At 34.4% G+C, this 19,349-nt stretch overlaps 2 protein-coding genes and 2 non-coding genes across 4 annotated transcripts; 2 read left to right on the top strand and 2 right to left on the bottom strand.

Moving 5' to 3' along the window:
* Positions 1–1,277: 1,277 nt before the first annotated feature.
* TRNAD-GUC (transfer RNA aspartic acid (anticodon GUC)) lies at positions 1,278–1,349 on the top strand. The gene has a single exon. It is a non-coding gene; the product is annotated as a tRNA-Asp (tRNA).
* Positions 1,350–3,581: 2,232 nt separating this feature from the next.
* TRNAD-GUC (transfer RNA aspartic acid (anticodon GUC)) lies at positions 3,582–3,653 on the top strand. Its single transcript has one exon. It is a non-coding gene; the product is annotated as a tRNA-Asp (tRNA).
* A 2,693-nt stretch (positions 3,654–6,346) lies between these two features.
* LOC125873428 (protein ASPARTIC PROTEASE IN GUARD CELL 1-like) lies at positions 6,347–7,828 on the bottom strand. Its single transcript, XM_049554368.1, has one exon. The coding sequence runs from the start codon at positions 7,826–7,828 to the stop codon at positions 6,347–6,349; it is 1,482 nt and encodes a 493-aa protein (XP_049410325.1).
* A 3,213-nt stretch (positions 7,829–11,041) lies between these two features.
* Positions 11,042–19,143, bottom strand: LOC125874351 (DNA mismatch repair protein MSH2). The gene is made up of 13 exons (XM_049555227.1): positions 18,985–19,143; positions 18,813–18,862; positions 18,667–18,699; positions 16,745–17,818; positions 16,030–16,584; positions 15,833–15,943; positions 15,651–15,740; positions 15,495–15,566; positions 14,955–15,065; positions 13,846–13,972; positions 13,104–13,300; positions 11,801–11,950; positions 11,042–11,266 (listed from the first exon to the last, which is right to left on the bottom strand). Exons 1-13 carry the CDS (start codon positions 19,031–19,033, stop codon positions 11,054–11,056), a joined length of 2,832 nt encoding a protein of 943 aa, XP_049411184.1. The 5' UTR covers positions 19,034–19,143; the 3' UTR covers positions 11,042–11,053.
* Between the last annotated feature and the right edge of the window lie 206 nt (positions 19,144–19,349).

Raw genomic sequence — 19,349 nt, 5'->3', positions numbered from 1 at the left:
TGGTTATGTTATTGAATAATCAAACCGAAAAAAGCAGAACCGAATAGCAGAAAATCAAATCAAACTAAATTTATTTTGGATCGAATTGGATTACACTTTTACAAAATCAAAAACCGAAAAATCTAAACCGAAAAACCGAATGCACACCCCTAAATTTTCAATTATTATGTGTTTAACGTTATAGAGAAGTCGGTTTAAAATAATAGATGGTTCAATTGCGAGATCAAGCTTATTTGTAGTTTTTTGCAATTCTGCATTCCATTCTAGTGGAATACGTCCTTGCAGTTTGTCAGAAAGTAGTCAAAAGTAAGCTTACACTTCTAAGCCTGATATTAAATTGAAATAATAATTATTGTTGTGTTGAACTCACTAAATTAGTCATTTGTCAAAAGTATTCTATAAAATTACTTTGTTGGTAAATTTACGGTTTCTGAAAACCATCTGTATATTTTTATTTATTTTTCAATTCTTTAACTTAAGCAAGCTCCCCATGTTTATGTTTTGTGATCTTTCAAGTCTTAAAATTCGTCAATCAGCCTATGTTTGGAAGCTGAAAATTAGAAGAAATAAAAAAGGAATGTTGACAAATGAATAACTACAAATGCTTGTAGTTAAAACATGAACTTTTGTATAGCTTCGACTATAGTCGATCTCGATTAGGTAGTTAAACTATTATCGATAATACTAGTTTTTATCATTGGAGAAATATATGGAAATCAAGCTTAAAACTGATTTATGGTATAATAACTAAATATAGATCATGTAATAATGACATCTAGTTTTTCCTATGAAAATAGTCGAAAGTCAAAAGTAATTCAAATCTTCATTAAGTAAGTTTTTCTCTCTAAAAGAAGTATAAAAAAAAATTGATATGCCAACCTCACTCGTAGTTCAATCATGTCTTCCTTTTGAGGAAAGGCATAGTAGTCTTTGAGCCATTTTGAATAAATTCATGAAGATAATGCTTTTGGAATTGTCTTCAATAAGTTAATTACTTAAGATTTTGCTCTATCACCTCTTTCATAAGCTCTCTGGTCTTTGAAGTAAGATTTGGTTTCATAAAAACTACTATCACTTCACGATCGATTTAGTTAGGGTTATCTTTGTTAATATCATAATGCATAATACCCCTATCCCATAAGCCTTTCACTATCTCAAGTACAACAATTAGCATTTTTAATATTATGGATCCAGAAATACTAAAGGGATATAAAGTTTTGGTGTTGTTGCATGTTGGAGACCCAACATTAAAAAAAGCAGACTGTGTTAACAAGCAAGTCGTTGTAGTATAGTGGTAAGTATTCCCGCCTGTCACGCGGGTGACCCGGGTTCGATCCCCGGCAGCGGCGTTCTACTTTTTTTCCTACACCATTTATTATTATATTTTCTTATTTTCTCTATCATTTCAAAAAATATCAAAAATTTCCTCTTTTGCTCCCATCATCCCCTTTTTCAGATACATTAATTTGAACATCATACCCATGATTTTCTTTCCTTTTTTCAAGCCACAAATCTCTCTACAGTTAACTACATTAATCCATTTTTGAATTTCAAATCTTTTCTCTTTCCAATTAATGATTTCAAGTTATTCAAGAGATAGATTTCTTTCCATCACTTCAATTTTCAATTTTTTTTTTAAAAAAAAATTAGTTTTTTTTCATCTTAAAAACTAAAAAAATAAATAAATTGTGATTGATTAAACATCGACAAAAGGATCTCCTAAACACGTATGTGACGAGGAGATGTGGGCAGGTAATTGTGATTGCTAACATAATGCCAAAATAAGTTTTGTTGTTGTTAGTTTTTCATCTGTTTATTGATCATCAATCTTATGACATAACTCTCGGTTTCTTTACTGGAAGAGGGGTGGAAAACGTTGCTAATGCAGAGAGTTCATCTTGGAGTGCATTTAGAATTATTTCAGGAATTTCTAGTGGCGGTCTTGATACACTTCATTCCATTTGTTCGATCTTTCAGTATTGGGGTTACCCAATTTGTTGCTTTCCGTTGATTAGATTGTGGACTTTTTTCAATTTTTTGGTTGTTCATCTTTTCTGATACATATAGGTTCAAATTTCTTAAACTAATGTATATTGCCTTCGTTTCAACATCATGATACATTACAATTTTATCATGCATAATGTATCGTGTTCAAATATTAGTTTTGATACATAACCTTAATTAGTATTACTTGATACAAAAATTCTACAAAATGTATCATTTATCATGTATCAACCTTTTCATCTACAAATTCCTAATACATATGGATTCTGCTCTCAAACAAAATAATTTACATAAATAATAATGTGCCGTGCAATAATTTTGTATGCATGATAAGTAAATTCGAATATATACTAAATCTATCTGATACATAACAATTACCAAACAGTAATGTATCGATCTCAAACCTAACATCTTATGGGCAACAATTTCTTATTTAATGTAACTAGTAGAAATAAAACACTTATCAATTTAAACAAGATACATAAATAGTAATATATTGATAAATCTATCAATCTCGAAAATAAAATTCAAAAAACGATTTCACAACATTATAAAAGGTATGAATGATCCATCAAAGTTATGCATCTCTTCAGCCTTTTTGTTTGTTGTATCAATGCATAACGGATACATTAAAAATCCAAACTCTTGTTTCTTCACCTCAACTATGTATCAGATCTCCAATTTTTTTTCTCAACTCATCGATCTCTAATTCAGTTGCAATGACTGATTTGAGATTCACAAACCAATATTTTGACCAACAACAATTCCATCACTTTTGTATCGTTCATACCTCACCTCATTTTCTCTGATTCTGGAATGTCTCAACAAGATAGACATGTTCATGTTGTATTAGTACAATTTGTCGACAAGTTTGATTTAAAAATTAAAATTTTTTTGGAAGAATGGGAAGAAGAATTTTGGGATCTAAAAACACATTACATATACATCAAACGAGTAATGTATCACGGCTTATATATCAATATACAATTAAAAAGTTAAAAAACAGAGGGTATACATAGCAAATCCAAACAACTTGNTAGATCATGTAATAATGACATCTAGTTTTTCCTATGAAAATAGTCGAAAGTCAAAAGTAATTCAAATCTTCATTAAGTAAGTTTTTCTCTCTAAAAGAAGTATCAAAGAAAATATATATGTCAAGCTCACTCGTAGTTCAATCATGTCTACCTTTTGAGGAAAGGCATAATAGTCTTTGAGCCATTTTGAATAAATTCATGAAGATAATGTTTTTGGTATTGTCTTCAATAAGTTATTTACTTAAGATTTTGCTCTATCACCTCTTTCATAAGCTTTCTGGTCTTTAAAGTAAGATTTGGTTTCATAAAAACTACTTTTACTTCACGATCTATCACTTCACAATCGGTTTAGTAAGGGTTATCTTTTTTAATATCATAATGCATAATGCCCCTATCCCATAAGCCTTTCACTATCTTAAGTACAACAATTAGCATTTTTAATATTGTGGATCCAGAAAAACTAAAGTGATATAAAGTTTTGGTGTTGTTGCATGTTGAAGACCCAACATTAAAAAAGGCTGACTATGTGTTAACAAGCAAGTCGTTGTAGTATAGTGGTAAGTATTCCCGCCTGTCACGCGGGTGACCCGGGTTCGATCCCCGGCAGCGGCGTTCTACTTTTTTTCCTACACCATTTATTATTATATTTTCTTATTTTCTCTATCATTTCAAAAAATATCAAAAATTTCCTCTTTTGCTCCCATCATCCCCTTTTTCAGATACATTAATTTGAACATCATACCCATGATTTTCTTTCCTTTTTTCAAGCCACAAATCTCTCTACAGTTAACTACATTAATCCATTTTTGAATTTCAAATCTTTTCTCTTTCCAATTAATGATTTCAAGTTATTCAAGAGATAGATTTCTTTCCATCACTTCAATTTTTAATTTCTTTTTAAAAAAAAATTAGTTTTTTTTTTCATCTTAAAAACTAAAAAAAAATAATATTGTGATTGATTAAACATTGACAAAAGGATCTCCTAAACACATGTGACGAGGAGATATGGGCAGGTAACTGTGGTTGCTAACATAATGCTTTGTTGTCAATTTTTTGTTGTCGGTTTTTCATCTGTTTATTGATCATCAATCTTATGACATAACTCTTAGTTTTTTTACCGGAAGAGGGGTGAAAAACGTTGCTAATGTAGAGAGTTCATCTTGGAGTGCATTTGGAATTGTTCCAGGAATTTCTAATGGCGATCTTGATACACTTCATTCCAGTGGTTCGATCTTTCAGTATTGGGCTTACCCAATTCGTTGCTTTCCGTTGATTAGATTGTTGACTTTTTTTCAATTTTTTGGTTGTTCATCTTTTCTGATACATATAGGTTCAAATTTTTAATGTATCTAGTTGATTTTGTTTCTTAAACTAATATATATTGCCTTCGTTTCAACATCATGATACATTACAATTCTATCATGCACAATGTATCGTGTTCAAATATTAGTTTTGATACATAACCTTAATTAGTATTGATACTTGATACAAAAATTCTACCAAATGTATTATTTATCATGTATCAACCTTTTCATCTACAAATTCCTAATACATATGGATTCTGCTCTCAAACAAAATAATTTACATAAATAATAATATATCATGCACTATTTTTTTATGCATGATACGTAAATTCGAATATATACTAAATCTATCTGATACATAACAATTACCAAACAATAATGTATCGATCTTAAACCTAACATCTTATGGACAACAATTTCTTATTTAATGTAACTAGTAGAAATACAACACTTATCAATTTAAACAGGATACATAAATAGTAATATATTGATAAATCTATTAATCTCGAAAACGAAATTCAAAAAACGATTTCACAACATCATAAAAGGTATGACTGATCTATCAAAGCTATGCATCTCTTCAGCCTTTTTGTTTGTTGTATCAATGCATAACGGATACATTAAAAATCCAAACTCTTGTTTCTTCATCTCAACAATGTATCAGAACTCCAATTTTTTTCTTTACTCATCGATCTCTAATTCAGTTGCAATGACTGATTTGAGATTCACAAACCAATATTTGACCAACAAAAATTCCATCTCTTTTGTATCGTTCATACCTCACCTCACTTTCTCAGATTCTGGAATGTCTCAACAAGATCGACATGTTCATGTTGTATTAGTACAATTTGTCGACAAGTTTGCTTTAAAAATTGAGAATTTTTTTGAAAGAATGGCAAGAAGAATTTTGGGATCTAAAAACACATTACATAAACATCAAACTAGTAATGTCTCACGACTTATATATCAATATACAAATTAAAAAATTAAAAAACAGAGGGTATACATAGCAAATCCAAACAACTTGAACCAAAATTGAAAACATCTTCGATGAACTTGAAGATTCAAAAGGAAATCGTTTGTCCAACAACAATTTCATCACTTTTGTATCCTTCATAACTCACCTCTCTAACCCATAATTTCGACAAAGTTTTTGAATCAAATCTGAAAGGTTTCTTCGTTGAACAGGGGGGAGCAATTTCAAATTTTGAATTTTTTTGTTCTGGATTTGCCTATGTATGATTGAGAGTAAGAAGAAACGGAAGCGTAATTTATGGATTTAATTAGATTTTCAGATTTAATTCCCTTTTTAGCGCAACAAAAGGATTCTTCTTCTATTAGAATTAATGTATGCGGATGGTGAATTATGTATCCAAAAGGTACAAATTTTAAGGGATTATTGTAATTAGAAAAATAGTAGGGATAAGATGTAATTTACTCTTTACACTATGAGATTTATGTAAGTTATACTTAAAGTTATAAGCTCGAGCCTGGATATGGAGAATCAAAATTAATGACCAGCCAAATTTATATATTTCCACACATTAAAGTTATAAGTTCGAGCCTAGTTCATCACACCAACATGTTGCGAGTTTAGCCAGTCAAATTCATATATTTTTATGCATTGAGGTTGAGTCTATCTAGCACACCAACATGTTATGAGCCTTGCCAGCCAAATTTATATATTTCTATGCAATGAAGTTAAGTTCAATTCTAAATATGAAGAAATTCTATTGACGTTCACCACACCAATATGTTTTGTAGTATTGTTAAAGTTCAAGCTTGGATATAAAAAAATTCTATTAAAGTTTATCACACCAATATATGTTGTGGTATATTTAAGTTCGAGCTGGGAGTTGTTATGCCCAGAAACCAAGTCATCACGCCATTCAGATGATAACAACATTATAGCACACCAAATATTTTATTGGGATCAGTTCTTTGTCTCTTTTCTCTTTCATACTTAAAAGTCTTTTTTATTTTAATGCAGCTTTGCCACTACTAACATTTATCAAGACTAAATCCAACAAGGTTATTAGTCAGGTCATAACTGACACGTGTCCCCTGCTGTTGTACATTTCCGATTATCGATATTGATTCATCCGTCGGAGCAAACGCTAAGCAGTACTTCCCCGACGAGTCTATCGGGACCACGGTATTCTGCGCGTGCAACGGCAGCGTTCGCCCACCGGAGAAATGAAACGCCACCGTCGGAACGTTCGCCGTACTCATCGACGATAGATCAAAGCAAGTATCAAACAACTCGAATTCCCCGGCTGACGGCAAATTCTGAGCATACTTCACGAACGTGTCACGTAAAGCATTGTAAGCACTGCTCTGCAAACGAGTCACCGCTGTTCCAGAATCCACGATAATTCCTCCCCTCCCATTATCGTCCATCTGGAAAATACTCGCCGGAACCTGCAACATCTCGCCGCCGACGCTGATTCCTTCGAGACCTACGTAGAAAAAAGTATCCCTCCTCGAGTTACGAAGCAATGGTGCAAACACCGAGTCACTAGGTCCGGCGGAATTGAATTCCAAAGTCGATGAGGAATCAGAATCACGATCTACAAGGCAGTAGGAAAACGACGTCGCTTTGACTTGAGATGGAAGAGATAATGAACCGCCGCCGAGACCTAACAACCCAGCTGACCCTATAAATAACCCTTCATTATCATGGCCACATCCTATAGCAACATTAGGGAACGATCCAGAGTCTCCAAACGACACCGTTTCAGTCGCTAATTCCCCTTTTGTAAACGAACCATCTCCATAGGAGACTTGATACATACAAGTATCGGTATAACAGCCCGAGAGTTCAAGTGCCGCACACACCGGTGAGTCGCATGAGAGCTGATTGTATGTGGAGGAATCAGACGGATTGAAAATCGGATCAGTTTGTTGGTAACATTCGTCACAGGGCTCACATTGAAGCCAATTAATATCACTGCCAGTATCAATAGCCATGTAAAATTCCTTCGCAGGTTCTCCAACTCCTAGCCGAGCAAAATACTCGCCACTGCCTTGACTTGATCCAGATATAAGAGGGGTCTGAAATTCTTCAGGTCCCGACATGTTTCTAACCGATTTGAGATGAGAATAAGTAAAATTAGTGGGAGAAAGTTGAAGCATAGCATTGAGTGAGGACACTCGTGCTGAATCACGAGCAAGTCGGGAGATAGTGAGAGATGTATAGTCTGTGTGTTGGGGTTTCACAATTGAAGAGCGAGGATAGATTGATACAGAGAATGCAGAGGAAGACGAATAAAGCGGTTGTTGTTGTTGTTCTATTGCTTCTTGTTGTTGGAGAGATTTGATATTGGGAGAGAATACTTGAAGAGTGTTCTGAATGGACTTTGATACATCGAGGATTTGGGAATGTGGTAGTGAAGAAGTTAACGAGGGACGACAAAGAGCATTACGAAGGAAAGAAATAGTGATGATGAAGGAAAGGAAATTGGAAAATGACGAGGAGGCCATTATAGTTTGTTGTAAAGAGAAATGACATATGAATGTAAGAAGTGAAGATAGGAATGGATATAAATAGGAGGAAGGAAAAGGCGAAAGGTGAGAAAAGAGAGAAAGGAAAGGAGCTCACGTATAAAGTTTGAATAAGAAACCATGCATTAATGGAGGGAAGCAAGCTTTCATACATAGCACTCACCGGTAAAAACTAACTCCCACTTATTTGTTTGTATGTATGTATACTCCTTTACCTTTTTAAAAGTAGTACAAAATTCAAAATAGGCCAAGTAAAAGTGAACGAAAAATAGTACATACATTTTTATCACCTAATGACAAGGGTACGTAAAGCTTGATTGGTTTTTTAAGAGAAAAGGATCAAAAATTCTCTTAAACTATGTGAAAGGAATAAATATTCCATTCGTTTATAATTTGGTCCAAAAATATCCTTATTGTGTCAATACTTTAGTCCAAAATTGCTCTTGTTGTTTAATGGGTCAAAAATGCACATTTTCCAAATAAATATATTATTTGTTTTCTTTTTAACAAATTTCTATTTCTAATAATAATTTTTAAATTAGAAAATGTTTATCTTACTTTAATTCAAAAAATAAATAAAAAATAAAAATATTTCTTCTTATATAAATATAAATTAATGATGGATATATTATGATATTTTATATATGACATATATTATATGTCGAAATGGTACACGGAATTATTATATTTTAATTGATAAAATGAGATTAAGAAGAAAAAAACATTTCCTACATTTTTATTTGTTAAGTGATTTTAAAAGAAAGAAAACAAGAACATGATTCTTTAATAATATTTTAATTAGGAGGAAGAGATGTTTAAAAGGAGGGGAAATAATATATTTATTCAAAAAAGGGCATTTTTGATTCATTTAGTAAATATAGGGGCATTTCTGGACCAAAGTATTGATTGCAAGGGCATTTTTGAGTCAAACTATAAACGGAGGACATTTTTGTTCCTTTCGCAAAGTTTAAGGTCATTTTTTACCCTTTTCCCTTTTTTTAATGTAATAAATAAAAAGTATAATTTACTAAATTATTTAATTTATTAGATTTTTTAAATTTTTTTTAGAGTAAAACAGTTTTTAACATGAAAGCACTTGACGAGAGAGAGTTGCTCGGATGGTAAGCACCCCTCACTTCCTACCCGAAGGTTGCGAGTTCGAGTCATCAAGGGAGCAAAAGGGATGGGAGCTCCTGGAGAGGGTAAAAAAAAAAAAACTTGAAAGCACTCTTTAAAATAAAAATTATTTTGGGATAAGATTTTTGAGTTAAAACATTAGTTATATGAGAAGTGAAGGGAAACAGAGGGACTTGTTACTACAAGTGGTTTTTCCCCTTGGTATATATCTCCAGTAATCACTCATTGTGTAAATTCTTCTATCCGAAAATTTTATCTAATTAGATTAATTAAGAATAAAGGCAGATAAGTGTATATTATTAACATTTGTTTGTAAGGGAAAAATGGATGAATACTCTTTTAAAACTGGTCAAAATTGCACCAAATAATATTATCTGAAATCATCTGCTCATTCTCTAGATCTTTCTTCATTCTTTATTATTTTGACAAAGGAACGGAATGAGAAAATAAATTTTAATTCTTTGCTTTGACACGAACTTCTTTTTTTTTCTGTTATTCGGTACTTCCAACGTTCTAATTTGTTTAATATTATTTTTTTATTAGTATATTATAAAAAACGGTACATTCATTTTTTTTTTTTGATTTCTCACCCGGTGTCTGGAGCCTACATTGGAGCTTCGATTAAATTCGGATCGCGCTCTGCAGGGCTCATTCGGGGGTGGTGCTCCCAACAGGATTTTCTCTATACCCAAGGCTCGAACCCGAGACCCCTGGTTAAGAGTGAAGCACTCCCATCAGAGCACCACAACCCATGTTGGTGGTACATTCATATATTAGTATGATATATTTCAAAATTCCAATTTTCTTCTATGTTTATTTGGTGTGGCTCAATCAATGCTTCATTACAAGATAATCTATCAATTTCCTACCAAATTTTCAACAAGGAATATCTGATTTAATGCCTCAAATCTCAGTGACCTTTTCCTGTCAAAGTCACATACAGAGACATTTTCTTCTAGGATTTAATTGCATTATTAAATAATCCATAAATTTAGTGGCACATTAATTCTTTTCTTCTCCTATTACTTTTCCTATCTTCTTTCTCGTCCACTATCTTTTCATTTACGGAAGGCATTTCTTGAGTTTTAAGAAAAGATGTTTTTTCCCTCCCGTATTTATTCTTCATTTAAAGGTTAGTACTTGTTGCTAGTGGGAAGTGGGAAGTGGCAGGTATTTCGTAAAATTAGTATAAGCTGGTGCGGAAAAAAGACTTCACACATAGAGTATATTTCTTTGGTTAGTTGCAAAATTAATGTCAGGATATTTATGGTATTGTGGGTAGTTTAGAGCAACAAAGTAAGAGTTGACCTGCACTTAATTAAATACTGGAGTAATGGTTCCAGGTGCAACAAAGACTTAACTACACTAGAAAACTTACTTTTTTCTTGTGTGTTCATTCAACTACCAGTCAAATTTATGTCTACTTATGCTCTCTCTGTAAATACTACTCTATTTCCGAGAGGGGTTGGTTTCCAAGTTCACAGTTATGCTTAAATTTTTGTGCAAACAAGAACGGAGAGAAAAAAAAAAGAGGAATTTTAAAGTCTGACATTAAATTCAATATATCACCGAACATTAATAGTGTTCTTCATAAGAAAATCCGTTTACAATATTATCTCTCCTAAATGTTTCACTTCATTGTTCTATTTTGCCAGAATTTGATGTAATTGGATTTGATAACATGTTAAATATGAGCTGAAAGTAGTTAGCTAGGCTTGGCCAGCCTAAGTTTGGATACCTTCTGAAAGAAATCACATAATCTCTAATATTACAGTAGTAAATAAAAAGAGAAGCTAAATTTCAAGGTAGAAAGCATGAGTTATTAAATATGATAGGGATCTTGATCATGTTATCACAAAATGTTCGATAATTTAAATGGTAATGTCATGGATGCTGGATCTTCTTGTACCGCCATTGTTGGGGTTTAACGTAATTCTTTTGGGTGACCATAACATAACATTTACTATAAATAACACAGGATGCATACAAAAATATACAGAGGATCATGTTCGGGGGTAAGGATTTAAATACAGCTTCAAAATTTGGCCCAAGTTATATAAGATAGTTCTAATCTGAAGAACTAAAGAACTGCTGAAGCCACTGACTGTCAACTGCATTCTTCTCAAGGTCGGTCTTCATTTGGCTCAACTGTTGCAAGGCCTGCTTTAGATCCATCTTATCCAGAGGCAACTGAGTGAAATCCTGTAAGAATTGACGAGCTCGGGCAGTACCTCTAGACACATCATGTGGGTCAAATTCCCTCTTCCGCTTTGAGACTGCCTGGAAGAACAAAGACAAGATTATACATCCACAATAACTAAAAACTTGAGGGTAGTACTCTCGGTTGGTATTTGAACTAAAATCTGGTTACATGTCCCCTGCCTCGAAGAAGACATGGGGAAAATAAAGTTACATGTGATAGTGCCACTATATTGTTTTCCAAGAGGATATTACAGCATGCAAGTGCATAAGTGCACCCTAATACACACACATAAAAGCAATAAGCAACAGAGCAGAGCAAGATGCCATAAGAAGTTTTACTATGACACCATTGACCATTCAAAAGCATCAAATGAGATCTGAATGATTAAGATCACCAAAAGCTTAAATAACAGAACGACCATTTTTACATTATCATATAGGTAGACCAGACCTATTTAGCAATCTTGCATATGATTTTGAAACAAAGGAGATTTAAGAATGCATCTAGGCAGGGTTGCCAACAGACAAACATGATCCTAAATTTAAATGAAAGGACACTGATTTTTTAATGATATTTGTGATGAGCATAGGAAAGTAACCAAAGGAAAATACCTCTTTACTGTCAGTTGGCATCATAGCATTAGGAGAGAAATCCTCCAACTCAGAAGCCTTTTCTCTGGCCAGGGCCACAACACTTTGTGGAAAATTGGCAAACTCTGCAACGTGAATACCAAAACTTTGATCACAAGCACCGGGTTGAACCTGGAAGGGCACAACAATTAGATGCTGAGCAACTGCTCAAAATCTAAAAAGCACAGGAAACTAGTTTTTCAGTCCATGTTTACAAGAGTTCTATATTAAAAGTTAAAAGTTGTGAAATCAACTACTTCAAGTGATGTTTTGGTGCGGTCATCAAATAAACTTCAGATTGCATGTGAAGCCATAACATATATAAAACAGATTCTGACATAAATAGGGTACGGAGATATACTAACTAAGCAATTAATGGAAAGTGCTCACTGATCACCATAAGCTGAATTCAATCAGCTATGAAGCAATGTTGTGAAACCACATGTTTATAAAGCATAACAAGTGCATTTTCTATCATTTTTTTATGATATCCATATTAGCTACTACTCCACTTATGTGAGTGATACAAAAGTTCCCTGGTTATATTTTAAAAATCATCCTAAATAAAGATCAAACTTTCTCAAACCTGACAGTTGCAAGTTGATCAGGAAAGAAACTGTTTTAAAAAAATTAAATTTAACTGAAAATAAACTACTCATAGCACTTCAAAATTATGCGATGAAGATGGTACATGTTGTTTATGCGATGGACAACTGATAGAAACTACAAAGCATTTATTTGTTGAGAGTGACTGGTTCAAGCAAGTAAGTGAAAAAATACTGACATGGGCTGATGTGCAGAACTAGCAGGTGAAGTTAAGCAAGTGCTGAAAACTGAAAAGTAACAAAGCTAAGCATTGGCAGCAATTCAAAAAAGAGATAGTGGCTGCTATATGGGGAGCTGTTATATATCACACTTGGAGAGCTAGAAACTCGAAAAAATTTAAGCATACAATTGTACAGGCAGACATAGTGATAGTCCAGATCAAGGAAATTGTAGAGTGTTTAGACCTTCTTAAGTTGTCTAGGAAAGCTCATAGGTGTCGAGGATACATACAGAAATTGACTTGTAATTAGTTTATTTGATTTTGTTGAGGCCCCTCTATCCTTTACACCCTTCCTAGAAGTGGTATTGGTTGTTAGGTGCTCTTTAGTGTGTATTGTTACTTTGTTGGTTATGGTAAGTTTTTCACAGTTTACCAAAAAAAAAAAAAAACACTTCAAAATTACTGGGACAAGACAAGAATGAGCCAGAAGTAGCCAGAAAGAGAGGAAGATAAACATACCTTGTAAAGCATAGTTAGCTTGCGACTAGAAGAGTCAATGTGTGCACTGACATGAAAATTTGCCACACCGCCAATTTGCTTATGTCCATTGTTTCCATTCTCATTGGCCAATGCAGTCAGCTCATGAAAGTGAGTTGCAAACAATGTTGGTGCTTTAATTTCTTCAACAATGTGCTCACAAATAGCCCAAGCTAAACCTGATAATGTGAGTAAAATACACGAAACAGTTATGAAGTAGTGGTGAAACAACCTGATGACTTAACAAAGTTGCCAAGGAAATAAACCCTAGTTCAGCAATGTTCACTCTCCAATGCAATCCTACTATTTCAAATGTTTGTTTGCAATGCCTTTGCTAACGTGCATCAGATAGCCAAAATCACATTTTAGTATAACTCACTTTAAACTTCAATAAATCACCAAATTATAGATTTCTTGCAGACAGATTATGAGTAATGCCCTTATTCCATGACGAGAATATTTACCAGAAAGCATATTGGGAGACAACACATATAATGGTTTTTACTCTGCTTGTGTATTCTTTCCCATGTGGAAAAGGATGTTTACGCAAAAAACCTCATACCAATCAAATTAAAGGGGAAGCTTCACATGGGTTACATGACAGGTCCAGGACATCTATATCATGTAATGATGCAATACAAGAGAGCAAACCAAGTCCAGAAAATACAAGTGTTGAAATTTCTAAGAAACGATGTTTATATAAATTCACAAATTAGAAACTCACCAAAGCCATCATAAGTCGACGTCCCACGGCCCAACTCATCAATTATAATCAATGATCTATTAGTAGCTCCTTTCAAGATTGATGCAGTCTCAAGCATCTCTTGCATAAAAGTAGAAACCCCCTTCAGCTGATTCAAAGAGGAAGAAGGAAAAACACAGGTCTCTTAGTTCCTTTAGTTATTCAGGAAACCAACAGAACAAAATAGTGACAACTATTAAATAAACAAACAACACATAAAAGAATACAATTTATTTTTGGGCAAATGGAAGATTATGAAATACCAGCTGTTTCTAACCTAAATATCTAGTCCCGAACACTTCGTGTATGAAGAGGCAGGGAAAGACATTGGTCATTCTACTACAACATCAGAAAGTAGGACAAATGTGGTGAAATTCAAGGCATTATTGTCCAATTGGTGTGGCAGGTAGGATCGACCCTATACCTGATGTACTGATGTTTAATGTGTTTAGTATGAGTGAGCTATGCAACAGGCAGTTGAAGATGTGTTTTGCACTGTTGCAGCAAGTAGTCAGAAGGCTTAGGTGTGGATTAAACACATTGATAGTTCCCGCATGCATAGTATGGGACTATTTGGAGGGCAGAGGTTGTCAAACTTTAAAGAAGCTGAATAAATTGAAGTTCTCCATTCCTTTTGAGTACATAGGAGAGCCAGGAGCGCATTTGATGAGATTGTGGAATCAAGTACTTACTAAAGGCAAGGCCATATACAAGGTTTCCCTTTTCTTTTGGAGATTAAGATCACTCACTTAGTAAGGAAATACATAATTTTGTTGAGCAGTAACACTGAATGCAATTCAACTTTATGTGCAAAGACTTCTGATTTTTTTTAAAAACCTATGCAGACACAACTTCAGCTCCATAATCAAGCACAACCTTTTCACTAAAAAGGCATAATACCAAAAGAGAAGTAGAAAACATCTACAACACAATGAACAAGCCAGTTAGATGAAACTTATTTAAGCTAATTTAACATGTAGATCAACTATTTTTGGAAAATGAGACACTTAATCAGAACTAGAACGGGGTGGACTTTTAAGACATCAGTAGATACTTTAATATCTAGATATTCAACAAGGACATGTTCTCACCTGGCAATCTCCAGCGCCAACACGAGCAAAAATGCAATCACGAATAGAAATGGTAGCATTGTCACATGGAACAAATGAGCCAACTTGGGCCATCAGGACATTCACACCAACCTATTGGTGAAAATTTGCCAAATAATTAAGGTACTTTTTAGAGAGACGGATTTAATATAGGAATAACGCATGAATACTCAATACAGAAAAATACTGGAATACAAATAGAATCAGATCTTCAAGCAAATGATTATGAATTCTGTAAATAGCTGAATATACAGAAACAGCCTCACAAGCAGGAATAGCCAAAAAGCAATTCCTAGTTACATCAACATTTATTTGATGGACAACTTGTCCCTAGATCTTCAAGCAAATGATTATGAATTCTGTAAATAACTGAATATACAGAAACAGCCTCACAAGCAGGAATAACCAAAAAGCAATTCCTAGTTACATCAACATTTATTTGATGGACAACTTGTCCCTCACATACCTAGTGAGATTGTAAATAAGGCAAAATGAACTTTCAGCAAAATACTGAACTCACACCTGACGAATGTAGGTAGACTTTCCACCCATGTTGGGGCCTGTGATAATCTGAAACCAACTTTCTCCCCTAACCTGGGAAGACCAGAGAAGTATGTTATAATGCTGTGAAGAGAAAATATCAGAGACCAGAACATTTCAACATTATAGGACACATACTAGTCTACAGTCATTAGGGATGAAGTTGACCCAGTCTTGAGCTTCCACACAAGGATGTCTACACCCTTCAAGTATAATATCTCCCGTATCCTATATGGCAAATCACCAAATTTAGCTGTATATAATTTATTTAACATGGCATCAGTATCATCTTACACAGGAAGAGAAAAAAATGTCCTTACTGGTGGACTGATATTTGGTCTTGAGTAGGCAGTTGGGCAACTGGAAGCCAAATCCGCAAAACTCAGTAGCACATCCAACTCAGAAAGTGAACCAGCTAAACCTTCAAACACCTGGAAAGCCAATACTTGGTAAACTCAGATAAATGCGCTGGGGAAGAAGAGGAGGCTCAACAAAAATATATCAAATATATACATACCTCGGAGAAACTCGCAACTGTTTGAACTACCCGAGCTACCAGTTCTTTCTGACAGCTCTTATACTCATCTAAGATCTTCTGGTACCGATCTCCTAGTTTTTTGAGTTTTGTATTGGTGAACTTTACCCCATCCTTACGTGTTTCAAGAACAATGTAGTGAGAATTTAGCTGTCTCCTGACTTTTGGTTCTTCTTTCTTGGTAATTCTGAAGACATGTCCAAATTGTGTTCCTTTATCTAATTTAAGAGACTTATCAATAGGTAGATCAAGATCATTGGCAGTTTGTTTGTGCAAATTATGAATCTGTTGCTCCAATGTCTCTTGCTCATCCTTCAGAGCAGATAAATTTGAGTCATATGCAGAAGAAATCATGTATTCTCCATTCGCAAGTTGATCAAGGTCAACAGCAGTTTCCACAAGAGCAATGAACTTATTCAGATGATTATCATCACTCCATTTCTCAAGAGAATCAATATACCTTTCCCTGATTAGTGGTGCAAATTGCCCATCATAACGTTCCAAAACACTTTTGATATATGGTATTCTGATGCCAGACTGCACATGAAGAAAAGAAAAAGTTATGCCAGAACCTGTGCATTATTTAGCTAAGAGAAGAGGGGATTAAAGCCATTTGTACTTCTCTGTGTAGCTGATTGAAAACTACGGAGTCAGGCGAACAAGAGGGAGATGGAGAAACAGAGAACAGAAAAAGAACCTGATAGAGTTTTACAACGTGCAGTAAACTGGCTCTTTTCCTCTCAAGATTGTGTGTCAGCCGCTCAATATCTGAAATTCTTTTCAGATGCTGCCTCAAATCTTGGCGAAGTGCAGCATCCTCCACAAATGCTTGAACTAAATCCAGTCTACAGTTAATCTCATCTACATCTAGTAACGGCTGTTTCAGCCACATGTGCAATAACCTTTTACCCATTCCAGCAGTACAGGTTCTATTCATGAGACCAAACAAGCTAAAATTTTTATTAGCATCTGATTTGCTCTCCATAACATTCAGTGCTCTCATAGCAGCAGAATCTAATCTCATGTAACTATTGAGGTTGTATTGTTTGACTGTGAAGTTTCCATAATTGCTCTCATCCGCAAGTAGTTCTGCATAGGAAAGTATGCACCCCAAAGCACCTGCTGCACATTCAAAACTAGAGACTAGATCTCGAACAGGTTCTACTGAACCCTTGACAAGCCTACCAAGATCCTGTACCAAATCCCTACCTTTAAATTCAGTTTTCTTTCTTTCAGTTACCATCACCCCGCATCTCGATATTGCATCATATAGAGGCCTGCTCTCACTGGATTTCCCAGTCTCTGTTGGTACAAGACATTCTCTGCAACCAAGAGCAACCAAAGCAGACTCCAAATTGGTGAAGTGGCTATCATCTAGAAATTCTGCTAAACCAAGGACTCTCTTAGTAACATCAACATAGCCTAACCCAACTGTACATCCATTCTGATCAAATTTTGGCGCAAGAGCAACAATCGCTGGAGAATCTTGCATTTCATTATTAGCAAACAGAATATCCTCAAAACTTCCAAAATTTCCTGGGGTTCCACTTTTGACCAGTTTCCAGTTTGAACCACTGCCCTCATACAATTCAAGAGTACGATCCATCCTCTCCAAGAGAATATCACGAGCTATTGTTTCAAACATGTTTCTACTCACACTAACACTGGAAAGAGCACCAACTCCACTACCCAACTGCCGTAAAGCAGTTGTGGTATGGTAATATGTCTTTGCAATGAAAGTTGCATCATCTCCATGGGCAGTATAATAGTCCTAAAAGGAAAGGATACATTATATTTTATGAAAGAAGAAAATGCACACTGGAACAAAAACAAAAACAAAAACGGTTTCTGGTTAAACAATGAAAGGACCAAAGATCACACACATGCATGAAGGTTTAGACTTCACAGAACAAATTTCAAACTAATAGCACCTAATTACCAGACATAAAACAAGACATAGAAACAGAAAGAAGTTTTAACAGGCTATTCAACCAGCCAACAAAAACTATAGGTAGCAGTAAAGACGGAATGTTTGGGAATGCTGCACAACCTTAAAGGCATAGTATGGCAAGCATAAAAAAAAAGAGAAGGAAATAACTATCAGTTAATGGAGATAAGAAAGAAAAAGTGAGACCTACCTAATTCAGATGGAACTATTAGCTTAAACAAAAAACATACTATGACACGCACAAATAAATGTAGTCTAACAATATAGTTGCAAAGACAAATAATTATGGCACAAATGAATGTAGTCTTAACTATATAGTTGCAAAGACAAATAATAATGGCAAGCACCAAGGCACCCAAGTTAAAAAAAAACAAGGAGACGACATGATTTTTCCCTAAAGGCTTCACGACACTAAAAGTATCCAACACCTTATAAGTAGCTTACTTTCTTTTCAACTACCAATGTGGGATTTTGTTCACACACATTTAATAAAATTGTGTCCTAGTTGAAACATAGACCACAAGAGACCAGGGTTAGAATCACATTAGAACCAAAAAAAAACAGCTACGCATTTCTTTCCATCTACCTAAACCACGGAGTGCAAGTTGGTCCCGACAGCACAATTATTGCAAAAAGAGAAAAAGAGCGCAGAGATACGAAAGAAGGCTCACCCGACGATCGAAGAGACGAACTGCCCTAACATCCTGCAACAAAGAAAATAAGAGCTCTCCATTAAGCGAACCCTCTAACCATATAAGCAGAATAATTTTTGTTTCTGCTAAGGTAGAAATAATGAACAATCTGAATAAACGTTTACCTTGGGTAGGGTTTTGAAGAATGAAAGAAACCCTTGAGCTTGCCTCGCATCTAAAACGAAACCATTCACATTAAACACATATCAATCAATCAAACTAACTAAAATTAAAACCCAGAATCACTATCTATTTAATAACACACATAATGGAAGATTTAACAGATTAGGGTTTTACCAAGTTTAAGCTCGGGAAGCTTGCCCTGTTCCTCAAATTTTTCATCCATTTTTTCTCGAGTAATGGAGAGATGTAGATTGGCGGGAAAAAAGAATGGCGGGTATCCAGATTCTAGACATTCTTTATACTAGTAAGATGAGATTCTTGATTCTTGAGCTAGGTTTATATGGGCCACGGATGGCAAGAAGGCCCCCAAATAATAGGTTGGACTGGACTTTCCTTTTTGCCCTGGCATATAGAAGTGTGCATTTGGGACAAAGACTACGGATCAAAATACTTCGATCAACTAGTTTTTAAATGGAAAAATTTCATATATAGTAAATAGATTTTTTAAAATAACGTTCTATGAGTATAATTTATATAAT

Source organism: Solanum stenotomum, chromosome 8 (assembly GCF_019186545.1).
Source record: "Solanum stenotomum isolate F172 chromosome 8, ASM1918654v1, whole genome shotgun sequence".
Taxonomy (NCBI): Eukaryota; Viridiplantae; Streptophyta; class Magnoliopsida; order Solanales; family Solanaceae; genus Solanum; species Solanum stenotomum.
This window is presented reverse-complemented; position numbering and strand designations above follow the sequence as displayed.

Bases quoted from the DNA above. Each gene is read 5' to 3' on its own strand.
- LOC125873428 (XM_049554368.1), bottom strand. From the start codon at position 7,828: ATGGCCTCCTCGTCATTTTCCAATTTCCTTTCCTTCATCATCACTATT.
- LOC125874351 (XM_049555227.1), bottom strand. From the start codon at position 19,033: ATGGATGAAAAATTTGAGGAACAGGGCAAGCTTCCCGAGCTTAAACTT. The intron at 18,863-18,984 runs GTAAAACCCTAA...GTTTCGTTTTAG, and splicing joins GCTTCCCGAGCTTAAACTTG to ATGCGAGGCAAGCTCAAGGG. The intron at 13,973-14,954 runs GTGAGAACATGT...TCTTTGAATCAG, and splicing joins TTGGCGCTGGAGATTGCCAG to CTGAAGGGGGTTTCTACTTT.